The sequence below is a fragment of the Psittacula echo genome (genome assembly GCF_963264785.1).
Source record: "Psittacula echo genome assembly, chromosome: 4".
NCBI lineage: Eukaryota > Metazoa > Chordata > Aves > Psittaciformes > Psittacidae > Psittacula > Psittacula echo.
This window is the reverse complement of record NC_137738.1, coordinates 120,543,702-120,561,301: the sequence shown is the minus strand read 5'-3', so window position 1 is coordinate 120,561,301 and position 17,600 is coordinate 120,543,702. Positions and strand designations below refer to the sequence as shown.

General features: G+C 37.5%; 1 protein-coding gene across 4 annotated transcripts in view; it reads right to left on the bottom strand.

The window, feature by feature from the left end:
- CCDC88A (coiled-coil domain containing 88A) overlaps positions 1-17,600 on the bottom strand; it is a gene marked incomplete at its 3' end in the record, with an annotated part of 78,978 nt that overhangs the window by 32,657 nt on the left and 28,721 nt on the right. For all 4 annotated transcript variants that reach the window (XM_080616321.1, XM_080616323.1, XM_080616322.1 and 1 more), the window contains exons 5-13: positions 13,394-13,452; positions 12,545-12,628; positions 11,859-11,999; positions 10,711-10,880; positions 7,066-7,147; positions 6,396-6,554; positions 2,843-2,989; positions 1,918-2,062; positions 1,227-1,411 (exon numbers count right to left, since the gene is read on the bottom strand). In XM_080616321.1, the coding sequence (XP_080472447.1) occupies positions 1,227-1,411; positions 1,918-2,062; positions 2,843-2,989; positions 6,396-6,554; positions 7,066-7,147; positions 10,711-10,880; positions 11,859-11,999; positions 12,545-12,628; positions 13,394-13,452 (1,172 nt within the window). The remainder of the gene's footprint in view (positions 1-1,226; positions 1,412-1,917; positions 2,063-2,842; positions 2,990-6,395; positions 6,555-7,065; positions 7,148-10,710; positions 10,881-11,858; positions 12,000-12,544; positions 12,629-13,393; positions 13,453-17,600) is intronic.

Below are 17,600 nucleotides of genomic sequence, written 5' to 3'. Positions count from 1 at the left end.
ATATAGAATCATAGAATGGTTTGGGTTGGAAAGGACCTTAAGATCATCCAGTTCCAACCCCCTGCCATGCGCAGGGACATCTCACACCAGACCACTTTGCCCAAGGCTCTGTGCAGGCTGGCCTTGAACACTGCCAGGGATAGGGCAACCACAGCTTCTCGGGGCAACCCATTCCAGTGCCTCACCATCTTCACAGTAAAGAATTTCTTCCTTATCTCCAACCTGAACTTCCTCTGTTTCAGTGTGAACCCATCACCCCTTGTCCTATCGCACCAGCCCCCCATGAAGAGTCCCTCTCCAGCATCCCTGGAGCCCCCTTCAGACACTGGAAACTGCTCTGAGGTCTCCACGCAGCTTCTCTAGCTGAACAGCCCCAACTTTTCTTCTACATTATATACCTACATATATATATATTATATAATGTACCTTATATACCTATTCCTTCTTTTGCACACTCCTAGCTTCACTCTGGTACTGTGCAGAAACCCAAAGCAGCACAGAGGCTGCTTTAAAACCCACCATATTGTTAAGAAATCAGAAAAAGCACAGGAGCATGGAATACACGAGGGATTTCTTTCAATTTAGGTTTTTTAATGATCTCTTAACAACTCCAAGAATAGTCTAACATCTGAAATATTGCTGAAGAAAAAGCTATTTCATTTCACTCCACTGTAATTAATTCCCATTTTTTCCCCCTTTTTTATTCTCTATAAATATCACTAAATCACTCTACTTGATACAGATAATTTGGAGAGTAAAATATTGTAGATCAGCACAGAAATATCTGACAAATTCCTCTAATTCACTTGCTCATCAGTTCCCTGGCCCATCTTCTCACTATGAAGATATATGACCAAGTTTTTCTGTTCAGCCTTATCACCCTTCACCCCTGCACACATAACTTCCCCTACTCAATAATTACAGAAATTAATATAAAGTTATCAAGTATCTTAAAACACTTTCATTACATATTATGTCCCCAATATGTCAATAATTTTCTCCTCAATGGTATAACACAATTCTGAATAAAATGGTCACAGTCTTACATCAATGAAAAAGCGTAACCAGAAAACATAAAAACCTCTGAGGTGGTTTTCTTTTTTTACCATAAACTTACAAACACTATTTAGGCTCTGTAATACTTTACCTAAACCAACAGTAATTCATAAAACAGCAAGCAGCATCAAGTAACTCATACACAGTTCAAACCAGACACTGATGATTACCTTTTTGCTAAGTCTTTGGTTTTCTTTTTCCATTTTCAGGATCCTTGAGCTACTGCCTTCTACCGAACCCACTGCACTTTGTAGCTCTTCCACTGTCTTCAGCAAACTTTGGTTTTCCATTTCCAACTTCAGCAACCTGCTTGATGTCAGTTCATTCACTTCATGACCGAGTGATTTCTGTGGCACTGTAAGAGAAAAACACCATTAAAAAAAGGTTACTTATTACCTCGAGTTCTTGGGACCTTTCAGTTTTAGGCTTAGGGGACTGAGGTTTTTGACAGTCCTCCAATGCATTCCTGGTGAATAGAGCTAGTCAGGATTAACGACCCATCTCCTTACCCAACAGTTAACACTGTAGATGCATGAAAGGAAACGTTCTACTCATCCTGATGTTCTTAATCACAGCAGAGATTTGTCTCCTGCAACTGAGGATGTATCTCTACATTTCCACAAACGATTTGTATGGATCCAATGTATGACCAAGCACGCTATGTTGGAAGGTTCAAAACTCTTGCCATAGCTAAACAATTACTCTGCAAACAATTACTCTGAAAAGCCTAAAAAAGTCTTTTTTAACTTGGAGAACAGTAAAGCAACGTAACTTAAGATCTGTGCTACAGCATACAGAACCTTAAATGAGCTTCCAAGTTTTCTATTTTATCTATTAAGTTCCAAGTATTACTAGGTTTACCTTCAGAAAGTTCAGTAGTCCTATTTATCTGTTCAAGTTCCCAGCCAAGATGCAATGATTCATCCATACTTTGTTTCTGAGCCATTTCTAGAGTCATATTTTCCTCCATGAGTTCCTCAATCTTCTTCCTGTCCATATCACGCTCCTTAAAAGGTATTTCACATGTAACATTAAAAAAAGGATGTCTCAACATACACAGTATTTTAGTATCAAGTATGCCACAGAGAAATGCAAAAGTGCATTTTCTGGTGTCTTAACACACAGTGAGACAGGGAGTGAAAAAGTATGGAGAACTTGCAACTAGCAAAGAAGATTATGCAGAGAAGAACCTCTATTTATCAGAACCTATGGCAGTGATTACTTGTTTCTTTTTCAAAGTTCACTTCTCTGCAAGTATCAGCAAAGGAAGTATACAAAGTATACATGACAGTGTATTTATTATAATATGTAATAATATATCAAATTGACTTTATATTTTAGCATGTTTACTCTTTGGAGTAGAACTGGTTAAACCAGAAAATTATTTTGGGAATAACCTTCTGATAAATATGTCACTATACTGCCAGAATTTGAAATATGAATAACCTCTTGCATCCAAGCATTTGAGTGACAAAAGACTATCTTCACATAAAAAACAATGGATCCTATCATATTTACTAATGAGTCTCTGTAACTCATCATCATCATATTTTAGCTATCCAATTAAGCACTGTCTTGCCTTTAGGAAGAGTACTGCTTTTGCAATTTTTCCTTCTCTAGGTAGAACCAGAGCAACTGTAGGAAAATGTATCTAAAACTTGTTATACTAAATCAAGACATTCCTTCCTCCTCTCTCCCACTACTGGGACTGGAAGTTCTTCTATTAAAAATGGATATGAAATTCAATGCATATCAGTTGTCTCTGCCATCCTCCATTTACACTTACCATCTCCATATCGTGTAATTTAGCCTTTAATTGTAGATTCTCTTTTTCTAACTCATGTAATTTATCAGAACGGGCTCGGGTCCCCTCTAACTGATCTTCCAACATTGTCTTTGTTTCTAGCAACACTTGATTGTCTTCCTTTAACTCCTGCAAGAATTAAGCAACAAGAAAAACTCACAACAGAAGTATTCCCTTTCCATACAAAGTTGATACACATCATAACTGGTTTCAGAAAGGTTTCTCTAATGCTAAAACATTTATTTGGAAGCTGTAGTAGACTATTTACATAAAGCCCCCATATTTACAGCAATTTCACATAACTAACTTATGAAATCTTTATAAAAAGTAAATTTTACATAATTCAAGAGATATTAAATAGTCTCTAAAGCACACAGGAATAAGTAAGGTGTTCATAACTACAATCAAACCATAAGTATGTCTGTGATTTGAGATCTGATCTGGAAAGATGTATTGCACATATATGAACTACAGCTAAGCAAAAGACTGACATCAAATATAAATTACAGGTGTCAGGCTCAAACAAACAGAATTACTTCACACACCACTGAACTGAATTGTGGAACTTGTTGCTACATTATTGTGTAGATGTAAAAGGCTTACATGTGTGAGAGTTACCTAATTCATGCAAGAGAAGGGCAGAAAGCCCCCAAGTACCACTTCTGAGTGTGATTTCCCTAAGCTGGAGGCTGGACAGCACAACAGGAAAGCACCATCAAGTGCTCACCCTTTTCTTTTATTCTCCTCTAAGCATCTACTATTGGCCATTGTCAAAGACTGGAGGCGGATGGAGATACTCATTTTCAGTCCCTAATTTATCTTATCACACTGAACTCCTTACTCTTTGGTTTGCAGGGTATGGAGGATAAAACCTGAGAGTAATTTTTCTATAGGCCATAATCAGGTTTACAACTTACTTAAGCCCAAAGTCAGGACATGATGCTGAAATGCAACGTGTTCTTAAAATACAACCACAATCAAAGGTCCAAACAGCTTTGATTTATGTACATAGAGGATTGTTTTAATGACATCTGATGAAAATAATATTGGGTAAAAACATATAACTGGCAATTTTACTCATGATATAAAGACAACTTTTCGCAATTCAGCTGCAAACTCTGAAAGAAAGATTAGTGAATAGAACATAAATATTTATCCTTCATACTCCTCCCTACACAAATATTAAATTCACTTGTAATTATTATTATGAAGCAAACCTAACTAATTAACATCTGTCTCCATTCAAGCATGCTTGAAAAATCAGAGCTTAAAAGCTGTGAAACATGTAAACCAATTTTAGGGGGTTTTACAGTTTCAACATGTTTTCAGTGATTTCAAATCCTGTACACTATTCTCTTTTCCTTTACTAGGTTTTTTAAACATATGCATTCAGTCCCTCTTACAACAGTAGTGCATACAATCATGACTTAGAAAGTCATTCATGTAAGATGGTTTTCAAGCAGCTCCTACATAAAGGTTTCCTAAGATGCATTATCAAGCTCATGCTAATGCTTACCACTCAAGATTTTCCAACAGCCCCAGGTATGCTGAACTCCTGCATCATGTAGGTAACAGCCAACAAACTTCGAGGAAATTTGGGAACATAAACCACAGCACTGGACCTTTATCACTGAGCTCATGCTGAATAGCAACATCTTGTTTAAAGTATGTAGAACACTGAGAAAAGATCCACAGCTGGAATGTGGTTCCCAGCCCATGTTTTTAAGTGGTGAGTGAAGGCAGATTTGGAGCGTCCTCAAGAATGGATGTTCCAGTGACAGCTACTAAGGTATGTATTTGGTATATCTTGAGAAAGCTTCTTCCAATTTCATCAGATTATTTCACATTACACAGTAAGATGGTAAAATTAATTTCCACAAGCAAGGCTAAGAACAGGTCATCTTGAAAATAATAACAAGGCTCGGGAACCATGACATTTTTAAGTTTCAGAAATGTCTAAAGCCCCTTTAACAACATCTCAGCCTGCACCATGCACCTATCTCTCAGTACACTCCATTGTTAGCTTTTTTACACTGCAGTTCCCTTTGAAAAACTCTCCATCTAATTTTCCATTAAAAAACAAGTAACTATCATGTTGGTTGGTATGCTTTATTTCTCAATAAAGCTACTAGAAATTTCAGATGAAGGATCTACAATTGAACATCAAAAATATTTGGGTTTTGCCTTGCAGTTTTCCCTTCTTCATTATCATCAGCTTTTATCAGTAGTAGCTAAATTCTGCTGTGACATATGAAGCATACATTCATTAAAAGGTTTCAATTCTTTCTAGAGGATGCTGTATCATTGGTCATCAGTATTACGACATTTTTCGGATGCAGTAACTAGAACATTGGGGATATTGTGTCATGTCTAGGTAGCAGTTCAGTGGGAAGAGAATCTGGAGGTTACCATAGATCACAATGTTGAGATGTTGCTTTGGAGTTCCTACACTGGAAGGCGCAGAGAAAACACGGAATTCAGAACTGTATTCAGAACTGGTAAAGTCATCATTAAAGTATGAAAGGCTGCTATAAAAGGCTGTGGACACCTCATCACTCAGGTCCTAAAGCCCTGGCTAATACCAAGCTTTTATTTGGAGGAGAATGGGTATATAAAAAATACCATGCTTAAAGCAGAAGGACCGAATGAATACCTGACATCCTATCCAGGCCCTAATCCAAGGGGCCACATTAAATGAAGAAGTTATGTACAAATATCCCGTGCCACAATCTAGCCTAGTATCTTGGTTTTGCTTTTTAGTCATTTTGACTCTAAAGAAAAGGCTTCATACCAGTATCTCAGCAACTACATCTAGGCAACATAATATTTTTCCAACAAGCATTCGTTTCGAGTTCTTCCAGCTTTTCTAAGAGTTTCTTTTTATAATAACCACCTTGAAAATGTCTTTCATTAGTTCTGACTCCCACAAATGTTTCTTTCACAAATTCTGCCGCCTTGACATTCACCCAACAATTTGGCCATTTACAGGCAGAATTATGGCCTGATAAAATCCTGCATGCTGATGACTGGTTTCCTAAGCTCCTAATTCAGACAGAACTGTAGGTGTGTCTCTTGGCTGGTATCAGTGTATCTCTTTTTAGTATATTTTACCCATGGAATGCAGTCATCCTACACTTATTTACATGTATAGCCACTATTTCCTCAACACTTTACTTGGAAAATTACCTTCTCTTAGAAGACCCACAAGAGGAGAAATGAATTATCACATTTATAGCCTATTTTTAAGCAATTCCTCCTTGGATTTATCAATATCCTAAACAGAGGCTCCTACTGATCTTGCTGGCTTAGAGCTAGGGTGAATACTGCTGACTTCAAATCAGACTGCATGCCGTTAAGACACAGCGACTCTTACCTAAAAACTGTTATTTATCACAAAGACCAACTAACATATATCCCAAAGCCAGAAGCTGTGACACCGTTTTTACATCCCAATATTTCAGTCATGAAAATAACTTTGAGAAAGCCAGATCAAACACAAAATGATGGTTATTCAGTGAGGTTTTCCTTACTATACCTCCACTCTAGCTTTGTAGAACTCAATATCATGCAGCCTCTCCTTATAGCGGCTGACTTCACTTTCAAGCTTGTCGACTCGAATTGCCTTCTCACGAAGGGCATCTAATTCATCTCTATACACTCGTGCAGAACGGGCATCTGAGAGTAAATTCATATTCTAGAAAATACAAAAACATAGAAATTAAAGGCAAGAATACTGGGCAGTACACGCTGAAGGGTTATATGGTTGCTTCATTACTTAAGTCTGGGTAATGAAGAAGGATATACATTAATACCGACAAAAAGTAAAGAAGAAAACCATGTATTTTATATGTTAGATATAAGGAAATAGCTCTTTACTGTGAGGGTGGTGAGGCACTGGAACAGGTTGCCCAAAGAAGTGGTAAATGCCCCATCCCTGGCAGCATTCAAGGCCAGGATGGAGTCTTGGGTGACGTGGTTTAGTGTGCGGTGTCCCTGCCTGTGGCAGGGGATTGGAACTGCATGATCTTAAGGTTCCTTCCAACCCAAACCATTCTATGATTTGGTGGCCAAAATGCAAAATAAAGAAATGCATGAAACCATACTTCCTAAGACAAAGAGAAGGTGGAGGGAGGAGAATTGTTCTGGTGGTGGCCACTTTTTTCTCCCCTTTTTTTTATTAAACAATACATCTGCAAACCCTGTACCTCTTGCTGAAGTCTCTTCAGTTCAGCTTCCATCTGCTCAAGCTCTTGCTTACAGTCAAGCAACTGCTCAGTCTTTTCCTCACTTAAAAGAGAAAACACAAACCAGTTGGATGCAACTGCAAAACGTGGTAACCGTCATCTCATTTGACAACAAAACACTAAGATTTGTGAGACTTCCCTTTTTTAATCCACAGTTTCATGGAGATGTGGAGCAGAAAACACTGGGGTGCAAGAAGGGATATTTTTCTGTGATAAAGAACTTCTTTGGTAGAAAAGCCCAGACAATGCACATGAATGTGCACCAGATTCACATCCAAAAGCAAACTTAGACTAATTTTAAAATATACATTCAAAAGGTCCAAATATTTCCCAGGAGAAGCAGACAGTGACCACTGATACACCCTGTCACAGAGCAGGTAAAGCCAATTCGCAAAGCACCTTTAGATTGATGTTATTTTTCCTACGGAGAAGAGCGAAGGTTTTCAGATGCCTTTATCCATTAAAAGAATGAGGAACTTCACCACCTTAGTTTTATGAAATGCTTAATGAATTTTAATTTTATAGAAACACCACGGTGTCTGTTTCAGTCTATGTCGATCTCTGTAATAAGAAAACCATAGAATCCTACAGCTTTTACAGGACTAATTCTTAACTTCCAGCTTCTCAATACTCAACAAATGAGTTCATTAAACACTAAGTGCAAAGGAAATATTTAATTCTCTCAAAGACATGGAATACCCAATGTTCAAAGTTCAACTGCACCTCACAACAACCAGTATTCACTGTGGAAAAAACCAGCCATTTCCAATAGTTCAGATCTATCAAAGATAGATTGCATAGTCAAGCATGTTACTGTATGATTTAATGTTTTGGAATAAAAGTATGAAACAAAAAGGAGGAAATAAGAGAATTTAATGGACTGAAGCATATAATACAATCTAAAAGTCATCATACTAATGAAAAATATATTTGTTTTAAACAAAACTAGACCAGTTGTTTTAAAAAATGAGCCAAATCTCACCATGAATTATCTTTCTTGACAGCCTCCAAGTATACAAGGGTTCATCTATGCATAGCTGACTGTGCACAGCAGATACCAGAGCTTTCCCTCTGCATGGGTGTTCAGAAACCATACAGGAATACAAATGTATTCTCTGCTATGTTAGATCACTGTAACTTTCCTATTAACATTCATATTCCTGTATTATCGTTCTCCACAGAAAGACACAGGACGTAATATAGAAAATTAGGTGTGCAATTTCCACTTCTGGAGTTTCTCTGTTACAAGCCTCAAATAGCTGTTTTGCATCCAACTGAAAGAGCCATCTTTACAGACCCTTTGTATGAAACTGTACTAGCTGCAGTGCATCTTAAACCAGGTTCATTGCCAAAACCAGATTATAAATAGATTTTCAGCTGAACGTTTTCAACTCTGGAATGAATCTAGTTTTAAATTTACCAAATCCACTCAGCATTTAATACCAAATGCCACATACAGAAGTTAATTCAAAGTCTAGTATTTTAAATATACTGCTATGCATAAAGGAAATTTATTTACGAACTGAATTCAAATAGAGTGCAAAATGTGAGATGCTCTGAGCCATCACTGTTGCCCTAATTGCATGCTTCAGCTCCAGACTAGAGAGGATTGTACTAAATTATACAGAGCATAGCAGTGTGCAGTGTTTAGGCTATCTATTAACTGTCAATCAAACTAATAACAGCAATTTTTTCACTAATTTTCTTGGTGCAGCTGTTTATAGAATATCCTGGGCGGGCTCATTTCAGGAGACACATAATAATACAGACATCAGGAAAAAAAGAGCCCTATCTTTTTGTCCTCTATTCTTCATGAAGACCAAGATGGAGTGGGGGAAGGGGATGCTCTGAGTAAATCAACCAGATACTTAACCCAGCCAGCTAGAGATGATCTGATCACAAACGCTGCTAAGAGCAGACCAGTGAGCTGGTAACTGACTTCTGCTACCTTCAACTTCCCATTTAATTTTACCTGTTTCCTCTCTCCATGAGATATGCTGGATTGAAAGAAAAATCTCTTTATTTATGCTGTTTCTAAACTATATCAAGTTGGTTTACATACTTAATCTCTTCAGATGTGATGTTTGTATTTTAAGTTCATACGGCACACACTTCATTCTGCTAAAACAACATTACACATTGCTATAGGGAGAAACAGATTCTCCACTTGACAGTTATTGTTCCCTAACTCTTCACTACTGCTCAGATCTGTTTCAAGACTATGAAGACAGAGTAAGTAGCCACTTACTGAATCAGCTTTCTTCATAAAATAGAAGGGAAAAAGGAGGTTTTAATTAGAACGTGAAAAACAAGGATCTTTGTTACAATGGGACTAATTTTTCACTTGGATGAGGTGAAGGAGGGGAATATACCCCTAGCTAAGAGGTCACCATTAGCAGGAGAAGAGGGCAAACCCTTAACTGGATGAATGTAAAAGCTGGAAACTGTAAGAAACTGTAACTGACCCAAGCTATAAAATTTACTCATTTTACAAACTATACATTCCTTAGATATAAAAGACCACCCCCTGCCAGTAAACTCAAGGTCTGTTTCACTGCATCCAGGTTTGCAGTGGGTCAAGAGATTCAGAGGAGTTTGGTTTGCAGGATTCCCTTTCTTTCTTTCATTTTTCTCTGTAAAGTGGCATGGCACTACAGTTTTCTCTGTAGAGTGAAACAGCATTGAAAGGCATGAGCAAACAAGTGTTGTGCAGACAAGGAATCTTCTACACAGAAAGAAACAAAGAGATGGGGGACAGGAAATTAATGATAAATTCTTCCTGCCTGCAACAAGTGAAGATGTGTCATACACCATGAATGAACCACAGATGACTATTTCTTACTTTATTTCCAACAAGAAACAGGTAACTCAATCACGCTGCTGATCAGGAATCTCTACAGCACAATCTCCTTTTAAAAATGATGTTTTTGTCACTTATCCTGGAATGCTGAGGACACATCTCTTGCTTTCAGTCCCTACCTGCCTGCCCATGTAATTGTTTTTGAGTGTCACCCCATAACTGCCTCAAGTGCAAAGCTATTGTCTTACAAGCATATATAAACACAGATATATTAAAACTACAGTCAGACAGTCATTAATGATAATGAACAACAGAGGAAGCACAAAGAACTTGCCTCTGAACAATATGGACACAATATGTAAGAGAAAAGGCAAGGCTGCATTAGATTAGCTGTATTTCTAAAAGACAAACAGTTTATGTAGAACAAAGAGCTCAGTACTGCATTGTAACATGCTCAAGGGATTGCTCAAACAGAGTCAGTTCAGAGTACAAAAGACACAAAATTAGCACAGCACCAGTTCACTGATTTCCATGTGTTTATGGTTAAAACATTGATATAATTCATAATACAAATTAAGACAAACACAGATGAAAAGTTGTATTTGTCACACTGGTCCCCAGATATCCTCATATTATAAAAATTAAGCTTCCTGGGGTGCAGTAAGTAAAAAAAAAAGCATCTGAAACTGTAATTTAACACCTGAAAGAACGAAGGATTTGTCTAGAGGGAACTACTACTGTGTGAAATAAACAACATTTAAATCCCTGTAATTCTGAACACGCTTCTGTGATGTACATGTACTCACAGCTCTTGCCTAAGCCTTCTTATCTTTGCTTTGGCATCTGCTAGCTCTACTGAGAGGTGCTGTCTGCTTTCAGTGCGCTTCATGCCAGGAGATCCACAAGGTGATTGTGCTGCGGATGCGTGAGGTAGGAAACGGAGACAGTCCCGTTCTTCTGAGAGTTCTATGATAGTCTAAGGAGTTTCAAAAATAAAGAGATAAAACAATACAAAACTGCATCCAGAGAGCCTTTTAAGTCAGAAACTACTATAATTCACTGCCTCAATAAATCAAAGACTGAAATGAAGCAAAGAATAATGGAAAAGTTTTGCCCTAAAAGAAGTCAGAAGCCCTAAATACACCTCTGTGCCTAAAGCAAAACAAAACCAAACACCTCTAACAGTACCATTTGGCTGTTCTTAAACTACTCGTATTTAGCCTTTTAAGTCCACAAAACTATCAGTGCTCTCTTGTATTTTATATCTTTTGTATTTTAAAGTTACTTTTCCTTTTTGTTGCAGAAAAGCATTACCATACATTCTCTGGCCTCATGGTCCAGTTTGTTTTACTCGTCAAGGCTGTGAACTGGACAGACAGTTGCTGTCAAAGGAACATTTGGAATAATTGTAACATGAACATATCCACACTCTACTGGGACCATCAAGATGACTCACAAATTGCAGTTTTTATTTAATACACTTCTGTTTCTTGATTCTCACACAGAACAGTGACTGTACCACATGACAAGCTTGTAAAAGCTCCCTCTCCTAGTATGGATCCTGCTCCAGTTCAAACCTGTACAACAGGATACAGTAATGTGACAGACATCCTTCAGTAAATGGCTTGCAAACTGTTCAGTGATTCCTGGAAAGTTCAGCTGATACAGCTTTGGATTTTCTGTTTCCAGCTACAGATGAAGGTTATTTAAAGTTGTTATAGACTCTGGTTACATGGAAAAGATCATCTGCTATTACCTTTCCTAGTTTGTCACAGTATTCAACAACTAGTATGCACACCAACACTACCTGAGACAACTTTCTGGCAGTAAGGAATCCTTGCTTATATATGCTAGCAGAACATACATTAAACTATTAGTTATAAAAATGGTAACCTGAATCATCTTAAAAGAAGTATGTCTTATATTTCTCTTAAGCAAAAAACATCACCCATACCTCTGAGTGCTCATCTCTTTCATCTATAAGCCTTTTTAAATGCAATGCCATATTTTTCAAGAGAGGTTCAACATACTCTTGTGTCAGTACAATGACATCCATCCACTGCAGATCAAACACATTTTCCTGATTATGAGTTACCTGCACAGAATGAAATGGAAGAGAAAAACCATCCCCTTTAAATGATGAGATAGAAAGGAGACATAAAGAAAATCAAGCTGAAACTTTACGGGTTAAACTCTCTAGACAAGGTATAGAAAACCATTTAAAGTAGATTAAACTGTAGGTAATGGAATACTTCAAAGTAGCACCTTGTACTTCTAGCAAAATGAGAAGCAAAAGGTGACAATGACCTAATATCTATTACATATCACATACATGAGATTAGAATTATACTTTATAAATAAATTTGCACATGACAAATTCATTAAACTACAATAAGAATTTCTTGGAGCAACAAACTTGCTCCCTGGTCCTGCTTTAACAATGTAGGCCAAAAAAAACCTCAATCATGAAATCTTTCTGTGAACCAAGTTAAAAAATGAAGGCATTTTTGGCTTACTAAAACCACTTGGTATCCAAATCACATATTTGATTTACTTGCTCTTCAACAAATGCAATTAATCTTCCTACAACACAATATTCCACCTCCAAATAAGTTAAAAGCACAGAAAACCCCAGTATACCTCTTGAATATGGGCTGCAACAGCTGCTCTAGTGTCAAAATCCAGTCCTTGGATTCTTTCAATAAATTCTTCCTTTTTCTGACACTAAAAACAAAGACATCTATTTTATATACATTTATATATATATCTATATCTATGAATATTTTAATTCTTCCTTTGCATACCTAAGAGCTAAAATAATAAAGCTGACATAATATCACATAACTAAGTTATTATCCAATAATCTTGTGAACCAATACATACTTGGTTTATGCCATGTTACAGTAATTATAACTTTCAACACTAACAAAATGATAAAGAAAAAACAGATATTGAAATGGGGCAAGGAAGAGATTTCTTAGAATAGCTACTTATTCACGTTTTATGATAGTGAGTTCCACAGGTATTTTTCAGTGTCCTCCTTTAGTACTCAATTATTTAAGTTGTTATGAACATATAACTGGTTCTATTTTTTCACTTTAATTAGCTGAATGGTACAAATTTCCCTAATAAGAACATCAGCCCATCCAAAAAGTTCATTAAATATGAGAAACACTATTAGTAAGATTTATCAGTAAGATAATTGGAAGTAAAACTTTACCATTTTCTTCCTTTCCTTATGGCATCAGGTAAATAACATCATTACAATTAATCAATTAATAACTATTAGAAATGGTATATACACAGTTTGCTGTATTTGTACAATAAAACATGAGACGCTGTAGCCATTTTAACTGTAAGAATATCCGTATTTTCCAGGAAGGTAATAGTACCAATACAGAAAGGAAGGTCAAAGCATCAAAACAGTAAGAAAAGAGATCCGCAACACTTAAAACTATTTCATACAGACATAAACATCATTAAACTTACCTGAACTGCACAACCAAGTAAAAGCAGAAGGAGTTTTTTTATTTCTTCTGTACCTGGCTCTAAGAGGAAAACAGAACTGTAAGAAAATGGTAGGTGTAAAATAGGAATTTGAGCTTCTTGCTCTACCCCTCAGAAACCATCAGGTTTTCTCTTTATTTTCATAAAACTTAGTTAACCTAGTTCAGAAAGCAAAAAGATGAATAAAACCCCATTTTGCCAGCTTTCAACTTAGGCCTTTTTGCCATTTAACTGCCAACTTTCAGCGTTAACAAACAGCTTAACAGCCATAATAGCTTTAAGTGGAAAAAACCACAGCATTTCAGCCCTTTGTAAGGCAAAAGTTGTGAGTGACATTTTCAGAAGTGCTCTGGAGACCTACAATCAAGTTTTCAACTGTAATCTCAGATATCTCAAGATAGTTATAACAAGTACTTCAACTATCTGACACCCCCAGGCTGTAAGAGTTGGGCGATGAGTTCATTTATTTTGTAAAGCTGTATTAGATACTCATCTGCACATCTAAAAGTCAAAATATATTTCCACATCTGGCTTTAAGCATCTTAATCTCCTAAAGAAGCTTAAGTTAAAGGACTCTGTTTACAGATTATAGTTAAAGATGTTTCTTACTTTTTACATATGAAACATCCTCATCTTCCTACTAAATATATGATGTACCTAGAATGTAAATGCCATAAAGCAATCAATTTAAGGATGGCAAAATAGCTTGGGCTGGTTGGAATTAAATTCTATATGGCCGTATTTTGCTTTACTGAAACAGAAAACACCATCCAAGAGGCTATCTAGGAATAAAAAGATCCTAACAGGATCCTTTCTCCAATATACTCTGGATTTCAGCCAGTAGTTTATTTCACTGTTAGCTAACCAGACAAAAGCTATGCTCTCAAATATGATAAAGCTGAGTCTGGCTAGAAACATGACCTTTCTTTGGCAAAACTCTGTGACACAGCTGGTATAACTACTACTGATACCAAGAGTCACACTCAGTCCAAATACCAAACTGCGAACGTTTAGCATATACTAAAGTATGCACAGTCATTCTGGAACCTGACCTAAGTTACTGAAGTCCCTTTTTTTGAAGGACACAGTCGGTAATCACAGATGATCTCCAATGATCACAAGGGGTAATGGTTGGATCTGAGGATCTTAAAGGTCTTTTCCAACCTAGTTGATTCTATGATGATTATAAGCATCTAAAAGAAAACTCATCGGAACCTTCTTTCTGAAATGGCAGCTTGCAATCTTTTTCTACACTTGTCAACTAAGGCTATTTTGGATGAACCTCCACGTAAGATAGATGTAACTATTCACTTAAAAGCAAATTGTCTTTTGCTTTGATCCACAGTATTTTGTAAGTGAATTAAATGTCAAATCCTTCTCAAAAAGTTACAGATATGAGGTAATCTTGATCAAAAGAGGAAATTAAAAAGAAATCAAGAAAAAACCTAAAAGGACATAGAACTCAATGTTTATTACTAGCTTTCAGAGAAGAGTGAAGTCTGCTGCTGTAAAGCAGAGATGAAAGACAAATGCTAAGCTTCTCCACCTTCCTTATGGCTCCAGTTCTCTGTGCATTATAATACTAAGTATATTTCAAGACTGACTCAACCTGCTTTTGTTAGAGGGAAGTGTGTATAATCCCAATGAACAAGGAACTTTCCAGTTTTCCAAAAGAGGTTTGTCAAGTAAACAGGTTACAAAGAAATGGGAGAGCCTTAATCATTTATAGAGACTTCTTGTATCCCAAAGACTCGAGTTGGGAAGCCTTTTGCACAGAAACAGAAAACATCAAGGAACATACTTCATCAGAAGCTCACTACTTCAGCTAAAGAAGGGGAATTCCACCTGACTGCCTGTCTTTATCAATAAAGATTAACCAGAACATTGCAGTAGAAGGAATCCATCCCAGCATCTCGATTCCTACATTCATTTATCCTAATAAATTCATCACTTCTTTTCTCCTTTTTTTAAATCAATCCCTGAACTCCTCCTTGGACACTCATTTACACTTTGCTTCAGCATCTCTTGACCACCTTTTAAAAGCCTACCTGAATATTGTTTCCATGTCTCTCCCCATATTCCCTGAGGAAACATGGCAAAATACTGAACAACCTCAGCTTCCCACTGTTACCAAGCATCTTGTATGGTTTTCTTCCTTTTTTTTTTTTTGTCCCCATTACAAATACAAAAATAGATCACTCTTCCACACCCTCCAACTTGCTACTTGAACTTTGTCCCTATCCTACCCCATCCTCCTTTGATTTCCCTTGCACTCACTCTTATCCCTGACTTCCATCCCCTCTGTAGCCGTCCACCCTCCTCAGGCTTGCTCCCTCAGCAATACAAACTTGTTTTAATCCTTCCTCTTCCCCCATTAAAGAACATTCACCTTGTTATCTCCTTTCTCCTTCTCCTCTGTAATTTAACTTCACATTTACAGTCACAGTCTGTAGCACTTCTCCTCCAGTTCTCTCCTCCAACTGGCTTCCTGCCAATTAGCTCCACTGAAACGTTTCTTGATCAAGTCTCTAATGACCTCTTTTTTATACCAGAGCTCAAATCCAGCATTCTAGCTGCATTTTCCCTGGTTAGCCAACTGCTGCTGATACAGTCAAACACGTTTCTCTTCCTGAGATCATACCTGCCCTGGCCTTCTGCAATTTGTCATCCTCTGGCATTTCTCTAATAATCATTCCTGAAGTGCAAAGGGCGAAAACTGGGAGACATCCCTGTGAAAAATCACAGCTACAGCCTAAGCTTTAGTGGACCAAATCCAAATCATTATCAGAGAATCGACTTTTACTATGGGGACTGGCCTTGGTGCAATCAGATTTGCACAGCAAGTCTCCGAAAAGGTCACTGAGGTTTGATTTCACTACACTTCCCACCAAAGGAAAAAGCTTTAAAGTCCCTGTAGGGATGAGGCCCTCTTCAAGCTGACACAGCAAGAGCAGGCCTAAGTTTCAAAGGGGAAAGGTTCTGGATGGCACCCAAGAGAACAGGTCTGTCTTCTGATTCAGATCAAACTCCGTGATGAATCCAGGCAGGAATCTGAAACATCTTCAGGAATACTGTGTGTTCATAGCACTTCTTTTTACAATATGTGGGCTATGCTACAGTAAAGTCTGTATTGTCTCACAAATCCAGTAACATCCCCACAGGAGAGCAGGGCATACACTAGCAGAGGTTCAAGCTGCCAAACCACAAAAGCTGCATAGACTTAGCTGAGGTCCCCAAACAGGAAGAAGCCTCTGTTTCAATGACTAAAGCATAGATTTCTATGTATACAACTGAGTATTACATTAGCTCTCTGGGGGAGGTTGTAGTGCATTTTAAATAAGACTTCATCTTATACTATAAAATATTGTTAAGACATGTTTTGTTTCAGTATCTTGAAGAGACTAAAAAATGTCACTATAAAAACAATACTATGACCTGGGGTTTTTTGATCTGTTTTTCCACTAAATCTGGTTTCTAGGCAGATCCATGAAGGCTTTTGAAAACCTTAAGAAAGCCTGGAATCAAACTATAAAAGCACAATGCATTCTATGCTTTTGGAAAAGAAGAGAACACATTCACACTTCTGGGTGCATGACAGATTACAGCATCTACACATACAGAAACTTAAAAGGCTGTGACCTCAAAAGCAAAAGCAGCAATATTCAAAAGCAGCAAGTGAAAATCAAACAAATCAGGATACCTACAGAAATGGCATATATGCAGATGGGATATGGAAAGTATCAATGTTATGTACCCTGGAACTAAAAAGCAAAGTAACACAGATGGGGCTTCTTGCTCACGAGAAGAATCTTGTCCCACACACACAGAAGCATGGCATATTAAGACATCTTAAATGAATAAAAACAGCCAGGGGAAGCTACACAGCCTGTTAGAGTAGTTCCTAACCTCTCTGCTGAGATGCTAGAACATCAGAAGTAGAACACCTGGGACACATTAGACCCAAGTAAATAAATTCTGCCCAATCCATAGTGGCTCCATGCAGGCCAGGTGTGTCTGCTCCGTGCTTCTGGAATTGAGAGCATGGTGCAGAGATTCCCAAGTGGCTGTGGATAGTCAGCTGGGTCCACACAGGCTAATTTTCTTGGTCTGAAAATTGCAACTCTCAGAGCTGGAAGCAGAGAAGGTGGGAGCATGGAGAAGACAGTGTCAGTTCAGGGGAGAAAGCAAG